The sequence below is a fragment of the Ambystoma mexicanum genome, chromosome 10, assembly GCF_040938575.1.
Source record: "Ambystoma mexicanum isolate Mex_15411 chromosome 10, UKY_AmexF1_1, whole genome shotgun sequence".
Lineage (NCBI taxonomy): Eukaryota > Metazoa > Chordata > Amphibia > Caudata > Ambystomatidae > Ambystoma > Ambystoma mexicanum.
In genome coordinates this window covers 305,205,070-305,225,515 of record NC_090932.1, presented here as the reverse complement: position 1 = coordinate 305,225,515, position 20,446 = coordinate 305,205,070, and the positions used below count along the sequence as shown (strand labels likewise).

Here is a 20,446-nt window from a genome sequence, read left to right as displayed (position 1 = left end):
AACAATTCCTTGCTAGCAAGTTACGCAGGCGCACAATGGAGCAAGCTACGTAAGGGCGCAGAGGAAGTACCAGAACCCCTAGGTACACGCCTTCTGGCCACGATTACTGAAGGGACCCTAGTCAACCAAAGCATCGTGAAAAACACTCAGGATGCTGCAGAAACTGCTGGCCGTTCCCTAGTCCAAGGAATACTCCTCAAACGCCATGTCTGGCTGCGTAATTCGGGGTTTAAACCTGAAACGCAAGCATCTCTAATCAACAAGCCTATAGAAGATGCGTACCTCTTTGGAAAGGCGGTTGATGGGGCACTAGAAACGGCAAAGGATGAGTTTGACACCATCAAAACCCTAGACCAGATTTCTAGGCCTCCTAACAAACGTGGCTATGGCAATAGGCGCTTTTTTCGAGGCCAACGCCAGCATCAAAATCAGCAGCAGCAATACTCTGCAAACAACTGGTCCTCTAACCAAGGCACCAGTGGCCAATACAACCAGAGAGGGCAACTCTGTGGCAAAGGAAGAGGTCGGGGTTCTACCCCTAGAGGTTCCCAAGCCACCAACACCAAGTGACTCGAAGATCCGCGTCCCCTCCCATGCATCGCCGGGCGGGGGGGCGCTTAACGTCCTTTCTTCCAGGATGGGAGGGAATAACTTCAGACCGCTGGGTACTATCAACCATAGCCCGCGCCTTCTGTATAGAATTCAACAGTTCCCCAACGTACAGGCCCCCAAGGACGACGCATGACACTAGAACACCTCGCCATCCTTCTACAAGAAGTGGACCATCTACTGGAAAAAGGAGCTATAGAGGTCGTGCCTCTATCGCAGGTAACGGAAGGTATTTATTCAGTGTACTTCCTTGTACCCAAAAAGGACTTAACCATGCGCCCTGTATTAGATCTGCGCCCAGCGAACACATTTGTTAAACCTTAAAAGTTTCGTATGGTGACCTTGCAGGAAGTGATCCCCCTGCTATCAAGGGAAGATTACATGACAACAAGGAGATTACATGACAACACTGGACATGAAAGATGCATACTTTCATATTTTAATGTTGCCAGCGCACAGAAAATAACTCAGGTTCATGATGGAGGGCAAACCCTACCAGTTCAGAGTGCTACCCTTCGGATAGCATCAGCACCGAAGGTATTCACGAAAGTACTGGCAGCGGCCCACCTGCGCAGGTTGTCCATCCCAGTATACCCTTACCTCGACGATTGGCTCATAACAGGGGATTCTTACGAAACATGCTTCTCAAATACCCAAAATACTGTAGACCTTTTGTTCCAACTGGGCTTCTCCATCAACGAGAAGTCCAGCCTAGACCCCAGCCAAGTCAAACAATTCCTAGGGGCTCTAATTCGAACAAAGGACGGCCTCGTCTTCCCCTCCAACGAGAGGGTCCAAAACATGCTGTTTCAGATCCCCTCAATATGTAGCGGGTCGAGAGGTGACGGTACGCAAAGCAATGCGATTGCTAGGAATGATGGCGTCATTCAACAGCCAGTGGTGTGAGGCCAGCGGACAATGGGACGATCTAGTGGTGGTCTCGCAGGCCTTGGTTCTCTCGCTACGGTGGTGGTCGAATGAAAACCTGGTAATAGGGAAACCATCCGCCACCCCCGCAGTGGAAGCCACTCTAACCCCAGACGCATCCCTCACCTGATGGGGGGGGGGGGCTCTCCTATCCCATCAGACTGCTCAGAGGTTGGACTCCGAGCGTAGCTTCCAAGCACATAAACTTACTGGAGCTACTTGCTGTGTTCAAGGCACTAAAAGCCTTCCAGACACACCTACGAGGGAAGACAGTGATGGTCCTCACGGACAGCACCACAGCCATGTACTACCTCAACAAACAAGGGGGCACTCACTCTCCGGGACTGTCAAAGCTGTCCCAGAACATCTGGAAGTGGTCTCTCAAGCACATGTTCCTACTGTCACAACATGTACCAGGGGCACTCAATCTGCTAGCAGACGAACTAAGCAGAGACTTCCCTCTGTACGAATGGCGTTTACACGAAGACATCGTATTCGACGTTTTCACACAATGGGGATTCCCGGAAATGGACCTGTTCGCAACCCTGGAGAACTCACAATGCCTAGATTACACCTCCAGGTACCCCCAGAACCAATCCAAGGGGAACGGTCTATCGGTTCCATGGTCAGGGAAATTTGTTTATGCTTCCCCCAAACCCCCCATTCCCTCCCCTCCCCCCAACCCAACCTCTCCTCCCTCCCCCCCCCCCCCGACTCCACTTCTCAACAAGATTGTGCACAAGATGCACCAGGAACAAGTTACCATGATACTAGTGGCCCCTATGTGGGCCCGGCAGCCATGGTTCGCTCACCTGATGAAGATGTCGCTATCTCCTCCTGTGAAACTTCCCTCCCCGGACAACATGCTGTCACAGGAAAAGGGCAGGACACTGCATCCATGCCCTCAGACCATGAACTTAGCAGCCTGGCTCCTGAGATCATAGAATTTGGACATTTACAACTCCCGCAGAGATGCATGGACATCCTCTGGGAGGCTAGAAAGCCTAACACTCGTCACTGTTATTCTAGCAAATGGAAGAGATTTGTCATCTGGTGTAGAGGAAGAAACATCAACCCTGTTGACTGCTCTCCCACACAAATTGTTCTGTACCTGACCCATTTACTGGACTCGGGTCTAGTATTCAATTCTATTAAAGTCCACCTAGTGGCACTTTTTGCATACACCACTTCCCAACTTAAAGTGTCATGGTGGAAAGTCCCAGTTATTAAAGCCTTTATGGAGGGGGTAAAGAGAATACTCCCTCCGATAGCAAACCCAGCTCCCGGCTGGGACCTAAATGTGGTACTTACCAGGCTCATGGGCTCGCCATTTGAACCCATGCACAAGGCAACTCTTAAAGACCTCACTCTTAAGACCGCCTTCCTAATAGCTATCACCTCCATTAGGAGAGTAAGTGAACTACAGGCTCTTTCTGTTCTAGACCCCTTTGTAACGGTTCACAAAGATAAGGTGGTTCTACGCGCACACCCAAGGTTTTCACTGAAATTCAATGTCAACCTGTCTATAGAACTACCAACGTTCTTTCAAAACCCTTCAAATTTGGGAGAAAAAAGCCTGCATACACTTGATGTGTGCAGAGCTGTCATGTTTTATATGGAAAGAACTAGACCACTGAGAAAAACTAATCAGTTCTTTGTCTCGGTGGCAGGAGGAAGAGAAGGAGATGCAGTCCCAAAATCCACTATATCTAGATGGATTGTGCAATGCATCACTCTGTTTCTCTCTTGCTAAGAGAGAACTACCCTTCAAGCCAAGAACACACTCTACTCGAGGCACTGGGGCATCCATAGCATTCATTGCAAATGTTCCCCTTGAGTCCATTTGCAAAGCGGCAACCTGGAGTTCTGTACACACCTTTACAAAACACTGTCTAGATGCCCACTCTAGATCTGATTCCCAGGTGGGACAAGCAGTATTAAGACATCTTTTCTCTACTGTTCGTTCTCACAACCCAACTCCGGGTACTGCTCGCTAGTCTATGCACAGCATGTGATTGTAAGCAGATTAACAAACATCAGAAGACCATGCATTACTTACCGTAAAAGCATTTCTGATGGTTGTATCTGCTTAGATTCACATGCGCCCACCCTTCCTCCCTGCTCGGATGGAAGGAACATAGACCTCTTTTTATATCTCTTTTCTGTACTCGCTCACGTCTGGAAGGCTCAGGGCAGAAAAAAATAGAGGGACCTCGACACGTGAGGGATTGTGGGTACACCGCACGTCACTATAGGGATAGTGTTAGACACGCCTTGTCGACGTCCCCTTTTGGACTACGAAAAACAAAATGCAATACTCTGCAGTGACCACTGGATGTCAGACTATGCAGAGTATTGCATAGTCTGGATGTGAATCTAAGCAGATACAACCATCAAATGCTTTTACGGTAAGTAATGCATTCAGCTAGTGTATTGCCTAATGTAAATTAGGAATGTGCACCGAAATGTTTATGGTACCTTTTTGTTACTAAGACATTTTGTCTTAGTTAAGGTTATGCTTAGGTTAGAATTGCAGTGCTACCAGGAGCACAATTTATGTTCAAATCTTTCATTGTGATTCTGGTAGTGTTGTGGTTTGGTTGACGCATGCATGAGTATACTGGTAAGGATGTACGTGGCGCAGGTGAGATGAATGTGCTCTCCTGTTGAGAGGTTGCCCCTGCATGTGTGCTTCCTTCCACCGTTCCTGTATACGTATGTCTGCACTGAGTGAGGCATGTGCATGTGTCTGATGATGAATTGGTCGGAAGTTGGTTTGCTTTTGATTCTGGTCGTCCTCTGTGGGATGTGTTGGGCAGCAAGTGGAAGCTGGTTGAATTTGAGTGTGTTGGTTGTGAGAGGGGAAGAAGTGTGGATTATGTACCCCTTCTGTACTTGTTGTTCCTTGCATGGGCAACACCACTCTCCCTGCATGTTATTTTGTTTGGACTCTTACAGATGGGTTCCGGTTGGCTCTGCTGCGTTGTATGCGTAGCATCCGGGTCTGTTGTGTCAACCCGTGGTTCCCACCCCCCCATCCCCTCCTTTTCCCCACCTGTGTGTATGATTGATGTTCCTTTTATTGGTTTGTGATTGTGTGGCAGGCTTGGTGTCTGGATGTGGCAGGTCTGGACGGAAGGAGTTTTTGTTACCTTTCTGTTGTGAGAAAGGGAATGTTGAGGCTGGTGTGAAAAGGAGATGTTGTGATGGTTGTCAGGGTATGAAGGGGAGATGTTATGTAGTATTTGTTATGTCACTGGCCAGGAGTGCATGCTTGTAGAATGTTGATGTTTGAATGCTGCAGCTCAGGAGAATGTTGAGTGGATCTGAGAGTGAATGTTCTGCGAGTGTCAGTTGGGGGCTGAGCTGGAGTGGGAAGGATGGCCAGTGGGTCGGCTCTGTAACTGTCATGTCTCCTGTGCTACTGTAAATACCTACAAGAGAAACTGGATGATGTACATTTGTACCCATGTAAATAAAGCTACCTGGAACAAACCCAATGACTCCACAGCCGGTCTGTGTGCTGGAGTCTCAACTTTATTACCACCACATCTTAAAACTAAGTGTTGGTACTGTTTTATTATTCCTAACTGAATGAGTGAAAAAGCTTACCAATGGGATTTACCTACTTTAAGAATTCAGTTATTCAAAGTGTATCATTGGGTTTCGGTTTTCCCAGATCTGCATTGTGCATTTCTAAAACAGTCTTGTAGTGAAGATTTTACCAAGGAATTGCGGACTGCCCATCTTAAAGTATACTGGATTACTTCTTGCAATACATTCTTTCTAAAAATGTACAACTGGGTAATGCTTTCCCTGGAGTGCTTTAGAGTACTTCTAAAATAGTCGAGAGTTCTTACCTTAGAATCGTATTCTGCACTTCTGAAAAGTAGCCTTGGTTAAACTATCTATTCTTATGCATATCAATGGTGTAAAAGGTTATGTGCCAATAGGTTATACTGAACTTGAATAGCTGATGCACTTGATCTTTATTACTGGGCTGTGCATTCCCTGAACTGCTCTGGGGGCACTTCTAATTCCTATTTGGCCTTGAGAAATTGTAGGCACCTCGGTAATATACAAGTTATGTTACTCCCTTTTGAACTGTGTTCTTAAGGGATATTGGTCATGTAACTGTATCCATTCCTAATGTATTGCAAGAGATACTTGTAACCAGTGTTAGTGTAATTCACTTTCACAATCACTTCATTATACCATGTTCTTGCCAATAGTGTCTACTACCCTTGAATTACTTATTGTAATCTAAAAGTAACTTGTGGTTTTACTCCCCAAGAATAGCTTCATGCCATTCTGAATATGTTCTAGGTTTGACTCGCCTTCACTGCTGATTTTTCTGGATACTGTTGTACTTTGGGTTGTAAACCGTAAGTGAGTTTTTGTATAATTGTGTTTTATTTTATCTTGACCCAATAGTATTTTTTAAAACCATTTATTTTTACAATACATAGTGTTCAGTGTTTCTTTGGATCATGCTACAGCCCTCTCTCCCTCTGTCTATGCTACCAAATGTTCTCAGGTGGTACAGCTTCTACTAATCATGGAGTTTTGTTCTGGCTCAGATGTGGTTTTATGACACCCTTAGTGAACTGTCCTAACCGCTGCCAGGTCTCTTTGAAAACCACTTTCCTTGTACTGTCACCGTGCTTGATGATGCAAAATGGGGCCAGATTTAAATTTCTTTTCCTGGTTCACAAATCTAGGCATCACTGTATTCATCATCCTCTTGTCCAGCTCTACAAGCATTCTCATAATCTTCGTTCTGCCTCCTGGCCCTCCCTGTTATTCCACTTGCATGGTCCACCACCCGACTTCAGGGAAACAGTTTTTAGTCCACCCAATGTTACTTTATACTACCATACCGTGGGCAATGCAGAAACTCCCAATTCTTAGTATAAGGCTGTAGCCCATGAGATTATATTTGATAGCAATAACTGAGCAGCCAGGAGCAATAACTGAGCAGCCAGGCTTATTTTAGGAAGGAGGGGGAGGATTGTAGAGGTGTACACAGAATTTGTAGCATACATCTGGCCAATGAAACAATGATGTATTGTGAAATGGCTTATTTTATGTATACATGGGCAAAGGGAATTCTTTAGAAGGGTAAGTACTATTATAAGTCATAAATGGAATTATAAAAAAAAACACCATACTTGCAGCATGTAGTATAAACCTTATTTAGAATGGCTGTATGCTATTCATGGGGAGTAAAACCACATTCGTAGACTTTTGGAATGGCAATAGCCAATTCAAGGTAAGCCGGCCCTATTGGTGGTTAACTGTTACTTATTCAGTTTCAGGAATACATTTTTTTTTCTTTCTGTTACAAGCAAGTGCCTTACAACATGTAGCATCTTTCTGGAATGATGGTTGTTGGTTAAGATTATCATAGTAATGATAAATCTTCCTGACCTGTGTTAACCCCAGACCTTTTTGATTTTACTGGTGGATTATTCAAGTGGTAACCTTTTTCCACGATCACCGCATCTTTTACTCTTTTTATGGGTGTCATTTTTAACACTAGAGTCTTGGTGTTTTTGGCAATATGTGCCTATTGTTGCTTGGTTGCCCTAGGGGCTCCCCTTCTAAGTTTCTCTGGCTAACCTTATGGTCCCAAAGGTAGAAAGGCTCTTTGGATCCCTTTTTACTTTTTTAGGCGAGGCCAGCACCCCCACATTACTTGGAGTGCTGGGGAGATAGAGTATCCCCTTTCTCACTTCAAATGTAACATTTACATTACAAGGACAAACTTGCCTTTTAATGGCTGGTGGCAGTGAACCTTTTTATTAATTCTGTGCATTTTTACCTCGGGCTGTTTGCCCAGCCCCAGTAAAGGTACCCATGGGTGCTCATTTTACCAAAATGGCCCATGTCTTTTTTTCACCATTTTAGTGTTCCTGTCTTTTCTTAGCCTTAATAAGGGGAAGACTTCCAAGGATATTGGGCCTTATGTCTAGAAAAGACAATGTGTTTAAAAGTTATTTACTTGCAAATATAGTTGATTGGGAACTGTAATTCTGTGAGTTTACAGTAGTTATTACGTACCTTTTAGAAATGGTCTGCAATTCTGAAGTGTGTATATGTAAAGTTGTTTTACTTACCATAGACCTATTTTGCCATTCTGAAATTGTAAAACATCTCTACATTCTAAGAGTAGATGTAATTTACTTGCCTGTGATTTGGTTGTGCTCGTCCCAAATGTAATGCTGTTGGTTTCACTTCACTATTCCTGTTATGGTAAATGTACGAGTGTCACCAACTGGTTAACAGCTTCCCCTGATTTGCTGTTAGCCTGTACAGAATAAGTCTGCATTAGGTTTTACCTTCCTAGAATAACGGTCATTCATAAAGTGTAACACTGGGTTTTGCTTTCCCTGGACTGTTTTCACAAAAACAGTCTAAGGTTTATACCTGCCTTTAAGTTGCTGTAAAAGTGTATAGGTTTTACTTACGTTGAGCATAACTGTTATCCTAAAATAAATACGTTGGTTATTGGCTTCTTTCAACTATAATTGAAAATTCCATCCCACTGTCCAACTTCCCTAGACTGTTATCCTCAATCAGTTATAGGTGTTTTACTGTTACTAGAAGTGTTCCACTATTGACAAAGTATATTGTCCAGGTGGTTTACTAAGTGATTTCTTGCTGAGCGTCACAGGTCTACTACCCCTATATTACTTACTGAAAGTAATCTTAAAAAGGAACTATTGGTTTGACTTCCCAAGAACTCCTGTTAGGTGTTCAAAATTAGGTTATGCTTTGGTCTGTAACTTCCAGCATGGTGTTTTTATAATTGTGATTATATATAACGTGATAGTGCTCATTCCCCCAAGATTTACCTCGGCCTAATTGTATTTAAATAAACCATTTATTTTTACAATACATAGTGTTTCAGTCTTTCTTTGGCCCCTTCTTTCTTTGGCCCATTTCTATTACAATTTCATTTGTACTGATTCTACAGCTCCCTATCCCCCCTAAAATGAGCCTGATTTCTCTGTCTATGCTAGAATGAACTCAGTTGGTACAGCCTTATACAAACAGTGGTGTCGTGTACTGTTTCATTTGAATGGTTTTACTAGGCCCTTAGTTGGACCTCAGAAAAACTGTCCTAAGAATAGTTACACCGATGTTAATTTTTACAATAGTGGAGCATGATTCAAAGGCAAGCAATAACTTATGAATTACTTTTCAGAATGGCAGTATGCACGTCATGAATAAGTAAGAACTCTGTTTTGAACATTTAGAATGGCAGCATGCTTCTCAAATTTAGAACCATAAATAAATGTGAAATATTACGTAACCTGTTTTCATGCTTCTTGGCGCACCACTTTACTAACCGGTGACAACCACTTATGTTCGATCCCCAGCCTGACTAAAAGTGAATATTAGCAACAGTTAGTCGGTTGCAGCAAGAATTAAAATGAGAATCAAATACGTTTTCGTCAAATAGTAGAGTGGCGCACAGGCGAAATATTCACTTTGCCCAGAGTTACTTTTCATAATGGCAGCAAACTATTCACATGCAAGTAAGAACTTTGTATTTCAGAGATTTATCAGTTACAGCACTCGCACGTCATCAAGAAAGTACTTTGCAACACTAATTCTATTTTCTATTCTACTTTAGAAGTCCTCCCTTATTCTAGGACATGAGTGATCTCAGAGGCAGAAGGGGGGGGGGGGGGGGGGACACTGGTGGTCCAGTGGCCAACAGTAGGCAGGCCAGGATAAGGCACATGTTGGGGAGAATGTTCATTTTCTGTCCTATTACCTTTAACCGGAGACCTGCAGCACTTTTTGCTGGTCTCTGGTATTTATTTTATTTATTCTCCTGAGAGAGTGGAACTTTGTACCACTCATTCTTCTGCTCTCACTGCTAATCTAAAATTACTGCTTTTGTGGAGTATGCTTTCCTCCATATATTTCAGTGACGGCATCTGTGATTGACTTTTGTGAGACACAGCACCCTCTGTGCAGTGATACTGAGGAGTCCCTTGCAATCGCCTCCTTTATTTTCTTGTGTAAACTGTTCCAAAGAGTAGTATGGTAACGTTTAGCCTACTTTTTTCTTTTGTGGAACCAGCACATGCCACGTTAGGTGCGGGGACGGGGGGGGGGGGGGGGGGGGTTGGGTTACATTGTAACTCCATTTCCACTACTCTTGTCACTTTTTCTTAAAGTAACTAACGCATCTAAATGACTGGTGGCAGGGTGTACTTGTTCTACCTTTTTGTGCAGGTTACTAGTAGGCTGATTTCTCAGCAGAAGTACAGCATCCATGGGTGACCCTTTTCTCAAAATAGCCCTTTTTTGACAATTTTTCATTTGTAAGTTCCTTCTGAATTCTCATTCATTCCAGGTGCGGGTGGGTCCCTTGTGAATTTTGGCTTTGGTGGGCTTCTCCTGTGAAGCCCGCCCAAGCTCCAGTCTGTCTGGCAATGCAGAAAGTGAGGGTGGGTCCCAAAACGTCACTGTTCTTTGTTGGTGTGCCTGGCTGAGACCAGTTCAAACTGGGTGGCTGGCTGTCCTTCAGGACAGCCAACCCCCGATTGATTGACGGCTCCATAGGAGTGAATGAATGGGTTCCAGCATATAAGGTGAGGATTTTTGGACTACAGGTAGCTGACCACTGGAATTCGGAAGCAGAAGACAAGCAGACGCCAGCAGCACCTTCAACAACTGCAGACGTAACGGTGAAGCCCTGCAGCTTTCCTGACCCTGTTTTCAACTTTACAGGGAGGATCTGCCAAGGACTGCCTCCCTTTCGCTGTTGGGACCGACTAGCCTCAAGACCACCTTCAATTTGGGCCATCTGTTGACGTCCTGCAACTTTCCCATGCTGCAGAACGCCAATACCCGGGGTCTTGGAACATTTTTGAGTGCACCGTCTTGGACCAAATAAATCATGCTGAAACTTTGCAGGCAACCTTGTGGAACTCCAGAAGTTGCAATTCCCCTCACCAGAGTTCAGGACGAAGAAACCGAGGAGAATCTGACCAGCGATATCTGTTTTTTGTTGGCACTAAAAAAAAAGGCGCCAGAGCCACAAACTGCTGCTGGAGTGAGCTGAATACTTTGCTGATGACCCCCTCTCTCATGGACTGCGGCAGATATCAGATTCGGGGTCAACTTGCCTTTGGCTTCCAGATGCAGGCTTTTTATCTACCCAGCCAATTCCCCACACAAGCTACAATCAAACTTGGGGGGGTGGCGGGGGGGAGGTTGGTTCCAAGCAGGCATGTGCAGGAAGACAAAGGGATGCAAGGTTCGGACTTGACCGAACAAGACCCGAATTCCACACCCCCCCCCCCCTCCCCTAGCATAAGGCTGAAGGTCCAAGAAAGGACTAGCACACTAAAAATGGTTTTAAAAAAAAAAAAGCCACTATCCAAGATGACTGGTGGCTCTACTGTGCGTTAGCGTGGCTGGATTGACAGCCTGCAAGCATAAATCACACCAGTCCGTAGAACACGTCCGTCAACAGCCACCTGCCCTAATAGTAAGCTTGGCTAACAGAATTGTTATAGGAGCAGTGAGAAAGGGTGATGTATCTCCTCGGCACTCACCTTAAGGTAGGGTGTGCTGATCTCGCCATGTATATGCCCCAAGTATGATTTCAAAATTAAAGTATGCAGAGTCATAAAAATAACTTCCATGGAAAGGGCTAACGAAAGGGCAAGTGGGTGGGAAAGGGTTCCCACTCAAGTCCAGCGAAAAAGTGCTGGGGATCTCTCTGGTGAGGGAGATGTTTAGCATAGAAAGAAAATCTAACCTTCGTCCCGGACCGAAACGGTGGAATCTTGATTTCTGCAATTGGACTGTTTCCATGCTTGCATTTTCTTAATTGAAACTGCATATTCAATACAGACTACATTGTTTCAATTGCGTGGTCTCCCATCTAGGGTGGAATAATTGTGCCTTGCATTCATGGCGTCGTGATTTTGAAGTGCTCCGCTTAATCTGTTCTCCTTTTTAATCCGTAGGGGCATCATCTCCTAGCAGCTTCCAATGACTTTGCAAGCAGGATTTGGACTGTGGAAGATCTTCGTCTCCGGGTGAGTTCTTAAAACAAGGGGTTTTGGGCAACTGACTTTTCGTGAAGATGTGCATTACTTGCTTTGAGGTCTGTGATGAGCTGTAAAAGGTCTGACCACCTGTAATACCTGCCTCTTACACTCCCAGCACAAACCCCCTCTTTTCTCCCATCAAGCTCTAGCTGTGCTGTGATGGCTGGTGGGGCTGCTGACAACTAGTGATGCCTTTTTTTAGCTTGTGGCCGTAGTGTGCCTCAACCAGCCTTGTATTGGCATCCAACACTGCCAGCACCGAAGGAAATGTTGGAGCAGGTATTGCGAAATGGTGCCTGATCAAAAGTTTTCAAGCTGAGACCTTAGGCCTTTCATTGTCCGAACAGTTGATTGTGGGTGCTGCGACCTTAATGACATATTTGTTCAAATTCTATTTGTTCAGACTTCTTTAGGCACTTGTGCTTGTTAAACAGGCTTCTTATTATTTTAAATTTTCTTTTTTTTTTTTTTTCTTCCCACCCCCGTTCCATGCAGCACACACTGACTGGCCACAGTGGGAAAGTCATGTCTGCCAAGTTCCTCCTAGACAACACACACATTGTCTCTGGAAGTCATGATCGAACGCTCAAACTCTGGGACCTGCGTAGCAAAGTTTGTAAGTAACACTCCTTACTTCCCCTGGCTCCCATTTACTGGGCTTCGTAAATCGAGCTTCTGTGATTTTTTTTTTTTTTATTATTATTTTATTTTTTTTTATTTTTTGCGTCATATATCTGTTTTTGACATGCTGTGCATAAGCAGTTTACAAGAATTTTCCTAGCCCCTACGTTTTGAAAGAACAGTCCATGCTCAGGGTGTTAAGTTAAACATCATTTATACCGATCACCACCGTTCTCTGGCAGCTCTGAAAGGCAATCTGGTAGGATGGGGATGGTGGGGGGGGGGGGGGGCAGGGGGGGATGGTGGGGGGAGAAGGCTCAGACGTGTGATGTGCTGTTGACTGCCTCAGTTCAGTTACCACCGTTCCCTGCACATAGGTGTAGATTCTCTGTCGGTAGTCTGTCATGTTCTGTTGTGCGAGTCTGTGGGGCTTGTTTTGTTGCAGTGTTAAGTATGTGCAGTTTGCTGTGCAATGGATGTGTTTTGTGCGGAATTTGGGGTGTGTGCAGAAGGTCGAGCTTTTTTGCTGTTGGGTTAGGTGGTTGCGTGATCTTACCTCCTTGCTTCAGACATCTGTTGTGCGGCTCTGCTTGTGCCTTGTATTGTGGCGTTTCATGGGTGGTCACTCCAGATTCTGTACAGTTTGTGCGTGTCTGCAGGTCTATCGGTCTATGGGACTAAATAGTTGTGATGCCCAAATCGTGGTCGGTATCTACAGCGGATGGCTCTGGGATTTTCATAGGTTGGCCTGAGTTTCCCAGGTCGTCTTGAGAGGGATTCCTTCCAGTTTCATCTGCATTCTCACTCCGCCTGGAAGACCAAACTGCAGAGTTTTGGACTGTCCCTAACTTTCTGCCTTCACAGACACTCTTGAGCCTGGGCAGGGAGTCCACAGGACTCCTGCCAAAGATAACAAACTCACAAAAGAATATCTGCCCTGGAAGTCAGGGGAAGGAACAAGAAAGGACAAGAACACAAAAATGGCAAAAAAAGACAACTTGGGGCCATTTTGGTAAAATTAGCACCCATGGGTCACTTTACCGGGGCTGTGCAAACAGCCCACGATAAAGGTGCATCGAATTAATGGTTCGCTGCCACCAGCCATTAAAGGTAAGTTTGTCTTTGTAACATAAATGTCTCATTTAAAATGAGAAAGGGAGGATGCCCAGTATCTTCTCAGCACTCCACAGAAGGCAGAGGGTGCTGATCTCTCAAAAAAAGTGTAAGCATCCAAAGAGATCCTTTCTACCCATGGGAACTGCAGTTCTCACCAGGTTAGTAACCAGTAACCTGGAGCAGACCACTGCTGTCCTCTTCCCAATTTTTAATCCACAGAGGAGCTCCAAAGAGGATGACGCCTTCCCTTTGGCTGGTGGGACAATCCGCCATAAGCTCACCTATCCCACCTTCTGGGCTGCAATGCCCCGGACCATATTGCAGTGCATAGTCTTCCTGTGAACACATTTTCACAGAACTTTGGTGGGCCCCCATGTTCGACCTCCAGAGACCAGATCCTCGAATCAACCAGGTGGTAAACGTTCCTCCTTTGAGCCTGTGAAAACGCACCTGTTGGGGAGAATTCTCATTTCTGTGCTAATTCCCTTCAACCTTGGAGACCTCCAGCTCCTCTGCTGGACTTTAGGACTTGTTAATTTTAGCCCTGAAGTGAGTGAGCCCCTTTTCTCACTCTTGTGTTTTGATCCGATTTTGGATTGTGTTTCCTTTGTTTTTGGATTCTAACAAACTCCATAGGCATCTCCTTTTTTGTATGGTGACACACATCACCTTCAGTGCATCGTCTGAGAAATCCTTTAGATTTCTCATAAGGTTTAAATACCTTTCCGTGTGTGCTACTTTTCCCAAGAATAAGTGAAATTGACTTTACTTCTCCAGCATATGGTCTGGCATGGATTCAAATGTTCGTGAATATTCCACGTTGTCAGGCTGGGAATCCTCGGTAAAGAGAATCAGTTTTGTTTCTGAACTGTCTTTCTACTAATAACCAATCACTGGTCTCTGGGTCATACTGCCCCCAACCAGTGACTGCCCTCTACCTAAGCCCCTCCTCTGGCAGCCATCTTCAGATTTTTACCGCATGTTCAAGTGTTGGGAGTCCTTGTGCTTAGCTCTCGAGCTTTTACTGCGTGTAGCTTTTTTTTTATTATTTTTTTTTTTCACAAATAGTTTACTCTAATTTTTCAGGCACTTCGAGCCTCAAGCTCCACCGATTTGTGACCCGTTTGGGAATTTTCTACGCCCCTCGAGGGCGACTTTAGTGTGTGTGTGTGTGTGTGTGTGTGTGTGTCCCAATATCGTATTTCACTTCTTGGAGGATTCCGGAAGATAGTCATGGCTCAAGACGAAGGAGACTCGACGCCTGTTGGATCCAAGCTGTTCAGGAACTGCCCAGGATGTGGAATGCAGAACGTCTACTAGGACGATGAGCACTCTGTCTCTACTGCCTGCACTAAGTCGCACATGGAGGACGACTGTGCGTTATGCAAGAACATGTCAGTCCGTACCATCGGTAACGACTCGCTAGAGGCGAAGAGCCCGGCAGCAGGTGAGAAGAAGTCTGAGCGGTTTTCTAAGACCTTAAGGGTGCTCCGGTGACAGGGGCCCAACTGAAGGCAATGCACCGCATGTCCGCAGGCACCGGGAACGCCATTGGTTCAGGCTCCTCGGCTGCCAGGTCGGGCGCAACATCACTGAGGCAGTCAACTACGAGTCAACGCTCCGGCTCGGTGAAAAGGAAGTCTGAGAACCCGGGTAAGCTTTAGGAGAAGCCCGGTGGGGAAAGCCATGGGGGAAGCAAGGCAGTGACTCCTCTGCGAAGGTCGTGAAGGCCCAGATTCACCCGGCTAAGGCCTCAATTGGGGGGGGGTCGTGGTGTCCCAGACGAAGCCTGGAGAGGCGCCCCAGTGGAGACTTGCCTCCAGGCCTAGAGTTTCCCTGCCATCCCAGAGGGAATCGTCTTTCTAAACGATCGAAAAGACCCCCGGGCTGAGAAGAGGGGGGGAATTGGGGGGAGAGGTAGTCCTAGTGGACTCGGATACCTCCTCAGAGGACGCGCTGTCTAGCATCAAGGCAGCCCTGGACAAGAGGTTCGAGAATGTTGGGATTTGCAAGAAGGATCCCGGCGAGGTGGATGTAGAGCGCGAGGGTGGAGCCAACGAAGAACGGCGGGTTGAGGAGGAACCAGAGCAGCCTTGGCTGACGCTCCCGTCTCAATCGATGCCAACACTGTCGGACAGGTCGGAAGACCTCTTGCTGGCACTGCACACCTTGTGCACAGAGATAAGAACAAGGTTGCCCGCCCTTACCGCCGGCGAACGATCCAGCGGCGCCTGGAACATCGGGGAGTCCTCCAGCCAAGCGGTGGAGAGTCCGTCCACCCCCTCCTTTCCATCCTTCACCTCCATCCCCTCTGCCGAGGGATGAGACGGACAGTGGGGACGGCCGAGGGATGAGACGGACAGTGGGGACGGACGACGGCTGAGACGGAACAGATCTCACATCGCCCCCTCCTGACGAAATTGGCTTTCACGCCATGATCACCACGGCCTCTGAGCTCTTCGGAGCTCTTCCAGCTATGCCCCGAAGAGCAGAAGGAGGGATTCCTGTATCACCGAGGCCAAAAGGAAGACTGTACTCTCGGTCCCGCTGTTGGACGACATCTGGGACGTGGGGCTGTCCCTTCTGAAGAACCCGTCCACGGCCCCTGCGAAGGGAGACTGGTACGAGAAGAAGCACCAGATTCCGGTCCCATGTACCTCTGGTACTCCTTTCACCTGGCAGGAGCACCGTCGCTGACTCACTCAGCAGGGAGCTGTGCTCTTGTCACGAGTGGGAGCTTTGGCAGGATCTACATCTTCTATTCCGATGATGGGTCAGTCCCCATATCTATCTGTTCGCGACGAACACCAAGTGCCGGAGGTTCGCCAGCAGGTTTCCCCAGCCGGGGAGCATGGGGGGGGGGGGTGGTATTCTCGTTCCCCCCTGGAACGGCCTGTTCCACTATGCACCCCCCCCCCCCCTCTCTTCCTGCAGCAACTCATCAGTCAACTCAGATGGTCCCGGTGCAGGATGATCCTCTTCGCTCCGGCATGGCCGAGGCAGATATGGTTCCCGGACCTTCTGGACGTGTCGCGTCCCCCTCCAGTCAAGCTTCAGGCAGACTTGGATCTTCTCAACAGGGAAGGAGGCGCGATCCTGCATCACGACACAGCACTAGAGTTTGAAGGCTACGATATCCCGGTGGACTGCAAGGAGGTACTTGCCAGGGCGTCATCGACTCTTAAGTGCTATGGACCTAAGTGGAAGAGGTTCTCTGTCTGGTGCCGTGCACAGATCAACCCTCTATGGATTATGGCCCCTCAAGTGCTGCCGTACTTGCTGTTGCTGGCCAAGACAGGGTTGGCACATGCCTCCATCAAAATTCATCTGGTGGCTATCTCCCGCTACACCAGAACTCTAGGGCGGTCATCACTGTGGTCCCACTGCCTGGTGAAGGAGTTCATGAAAGGACTGTTCGCTCGCTCCGGCGTGGGAGCTCAACGTGGTGCTGACCAGGCTAATGGGCCCGCCATTCGAGCCTTTGCATTCGGCACCTCTGAAATTTCTATTGTGGAAGACATCGTTTCTTGTGACCATCACCTCTGCACGACAAGTGGGAGAGATCAAGGCCCTCTTCTGTAAACCGCTGTACCTGACATCCCACCAGACGAGGGTAGTGCTGACGACGCACCCCTCCTTTATGCCCAAGGTGCCGTTGGACTTCCACCTCAATGAGCCCTTGGTGTTGCTTGTTTCTTCCCGTCGCCGGCTGAGAGGACTTTGCACTCGCTTGTTGTGGTTAGAGCGCTGAAGTTCTACGTGGACCGCACAGAGTTTCCGGAAGACCTCAGCTGTTTGTGAACTTTGGCCCTGTGAACCAAGGGAAGGCCCTCTCCAAGGCTTCCATTTCCAGATGGCTCTCCGGCTGCATCATGCACTGTCACCGGTTGGCAAACTGTTGCTCATTCGGCCAGGGTGACCGCTGCTACTACGGCCTTCTGTCTGGTGTGCCCCTGCTGGACATCTGCAGGGCAGCTACGTGGAGGTCGGCGCACACCTTCATGAAATTCTACTGCGTTGACCGGGACTCCAGAGTCGGCCAAGCAGTGCTTGCGCAACCTGTTCGCTTGAAGATGAGCCTGGTGAAGGAGGTAAGAGATGCTTAATGTTGAGCCTTGCCACCTCCCGTGGTTGTGCATGTTTACTGCTATGTATTCTTGTATTCATGGGCATGTGAATCCATGCCAGAGAAGGAACAAGTTACGTACCTGTAACTTGTTCTCCAGCATGGGTCTAGCATGGATTCACATGCGAACCTCCCGCCTGCCCCTCTGCGGCTCTTCTCATGGTCCTACTGCCACTTTACGTGCTACCAAATCTGAGGATGGCTCCCAGAGGATGGGCTTGGGTAGAGGGGAGTCACTGGCTGGGGGCAGTATGACCCAGAGACCAGTGATTGGTTATTAGTAGAAAGACAGTTCAGAAACATTTTTTTTTTTTTTTTCTTTCATTACCGAGGATTCCCAGCCTGACGGGGAATATTCATGAGCATGTGAATCCATGCCAGACCCATTGACAACAGTGTAAGTAACTTGTTCCTTACCTTTTCTCTTCATAGGTCCAGCACACCCCATTTTAGTGGGGTGCTTGGGGGGAGGGGGTGGTTAATTAGTAGCCCCTTTTCTCCAGCATGGGGTCTGGAATGGATTCACATGCTCATGAATATTCCCTGTCAGGCCGGGAATCCTCGGTATCAGTTTCGTTTCTGATCTGTCTTTCTCAGTGGTAACCAATCACTGGTCTCTGGGTTATACTGCCCCCAGCCAATGACTGCCCTCTCCCTAAGCCCCTCCCTTGGCAGCCATCCTCAGATTTTTACTGCACGTTCAAGTGTTGGGAGTCCTCGTGCTTAGCTCTCAAGCTTTTGCTGCGTTTTCGTGCTCTTTTCAGGAGATTTTCTTTTTTTTTTTCTGTTAAAAGCCTCAAGCTCCACCGTTTCTACTTCCGATCAACGGGGATCCGTTTCAGAGTTTTCTACACCCCTCAAGGGTGAAGATTTTGTCAAGTTACGCTTTTGGAGGATTCCAGAAGTTCCGAGGCCTACCCCGGACATGGCCGAGGAGAAAGGGAGCTTGACGCCCGGGAAGCTATTCAGAACCTGCCCTGGATGCCAGCTTCAGAACGTTTTCAAGGAGGACGAGCATTTGTTATGCCTCTGTCTCCATGAGGACAAGACGCACAAGGGAACGGACTGCACGTTTTGTGGAAACATGTCGGAGCGGACCATGAAGGATCGCCACCTCCGTCTCGCCAACTGGCTGGAAGGTAAGAGCCCGCCAGGCGAGAAGAAGTCGTCCGAGCGGTCTTGTGAGGGCGACGGGGGCCCAACAAAAGGCTAAGCACCGCGGGCACCGGGAGCACCGAACGGTCTGGCTCCTTGGCTGCCAGGCAGGGCGCACCCTCCCCGGCGCCATCGACCACGAGCCAACGCTCTGGCTCGGGTAAGAGGAAGTCCGAGAACCCGGCGAAGCTTCTGGAGAGGCCCCGGTCGATCTCGAAGACTCCGGCAGAGGGGGAGCGAGGCTCGGACCCTCCCCCGAAGGTGAAGGCCCCGGGCGTACAGAAGACGTTGGCAGTGATTCACCCTGCTAGGACCTCGATTGAGGATGTCGCCGGGGCCCTGGCTCAGCCTGTGGAGGCTACACCAGTGGAGGCGCCCTCGAGTCTCCCTGCCACCGCGGAGGGAGTAGTCTTTCATGCCCATCGAGAAGACCCCCCCACACGAAGTCCACGTTAGAAAAAGGGGGATAGGGGGTGGTGGCCGTCGTGGATACGAACACGACCTCTGAAGAGGAGCTCATCCAAGTCGTGGAGGAGACACAGCCCATCGGGAGGGGCGACGACGAGGGCGACGGTGACGCAGACGAGGCTCCTCAAGAGCCCTCGTGCCCATCGTTTCCGGCACCGCAGGACACCTCTGCGGCCATTTTGTCAGCCATCCAGTCCTTCTGCTCGGAGATAAGGTCTAGGTTGCCCCTTCCCCCGACGGAGGAGCCTGAGCCAGACCCGACAGAGGATCCGGAGCCAGGACCTTCGGGGAGCCCCACCGCCTAAGAGGAGGACGCATCCTAGGCCTCCTCTCCCGCCTCTGCGGCCTTCTCTGCCTCGCCGCCCCAAACCCCCCCCCCCCCCCCCCCCCCCCCTCGGGTCCACTACCCACGGGGATGATACAGGCGTGGACACGACTACGACGGGTACGGATGACGACGGAGGTGACGACGGGACGTGTCGCCCCTTGCCCGGGCGTCCCCGTCCAACGAGATTGGATCCTTCCATGCAATGATCTCCAGGGCATCCGAGCTCTTCCAGCTCTGCCCCGAGAAAAAGGAGGGGTTCCTTTACCAGCGGCGCGAGGCTAAAAGGAAGACGGTCCTCGCCGTACTGCTTCTTGATGACATCTGGGATGAGGGGCTCGCCCTCCTCAAGAAGCCTGCCACGGCTCGTGCGAAGAGGGACCGGTACGAGAAGTAGTACCGGGTCCCCGATGCTGCCCCCTTGTGCCTTAGAGCGCAACCCTACCCCGGACTCGGTTGTCTCGGCGGGGGCCAAGAAGAAAGCGGGAGGGGGGGGGTGCATCGGCCTCGACTTAAACCTCCCCTCCGGACGGCAAAGGTAGGAAACTGAATGCGATGGGACGACGGATCATCTCATCTGCAGCAACGACCATCAAGGCGGCCAACGCCCTGGTCATCGTAGCCCGCTACGACGGGGAGTTGTGGTTTAACATCGCCCCTCTGTTGGACTTCCTTCCGGATGCCAAGAGGGCTGGGGCCCTGGAAATCTTGCAGGAAGGTGAGGTTGCCTCTGACCACGCCATTACGGTGGCTACGGACGTCGCCGACACCGGTTTGCGTCAGTTGGGCAACGGCGTTTGCCTGAGACGACGAGGATGGACATGCTCTTTGATGGGAACCACCTTTTTGGCAAGGCGGTTGATGAATCCCTTCAGGCGATCAAGACGGACACGGAGACGGCCCGTGCACTGGGGGTGCTCCAACAGCGACGGCCGTCCTTTCGGAGCTCCGGAGGCAGACAGGGTGCCTCCAAGGGAGCCGGCAGCAGCTCCTCTACTTACCGTCAATCGGCAAGGT

The 20,446-nt window shown here is 48.7% G+C and overlaps 1 protein-coding gene and 1 non-coding gene across 3 annotated transcripts in view; both read left to right on the top strand.

Moving 5' to 3' along the window:
• LOC138491389 (autophagy-related protein 16-1-like) overlaps nt 1-20,446 on the top strand; it is a 120,380-nt gene that overhangs the window by 33,413 nt on the left and 66,521 nt on the right. For both annotated transcript variants that reach the window (XM_069617893.1, XM_069617892.1), the window contains 2 exons: nt 11,535-11,606; nt 12,114-12,234. In XM_069617893.1, the coding sequence (XP_069473994.1) occupies nt 11,535-11,606; nt 12,114-12,234 (193 nt within the window). The remainder of the gene's footprint in view (nt 1-11,534; nt 11,607-12,113; nt 12,235-20,446) is intronic.
• Nucleotides 11,674-11,941, top strand: LOC138496877 (small Cajal body-specific RNA 6). Its single transcript, XR_011278336.1, has one exon. It is a non-coding gene; the product is annotated as a small Cajal body-specific RNA 6 (non-coding RNA).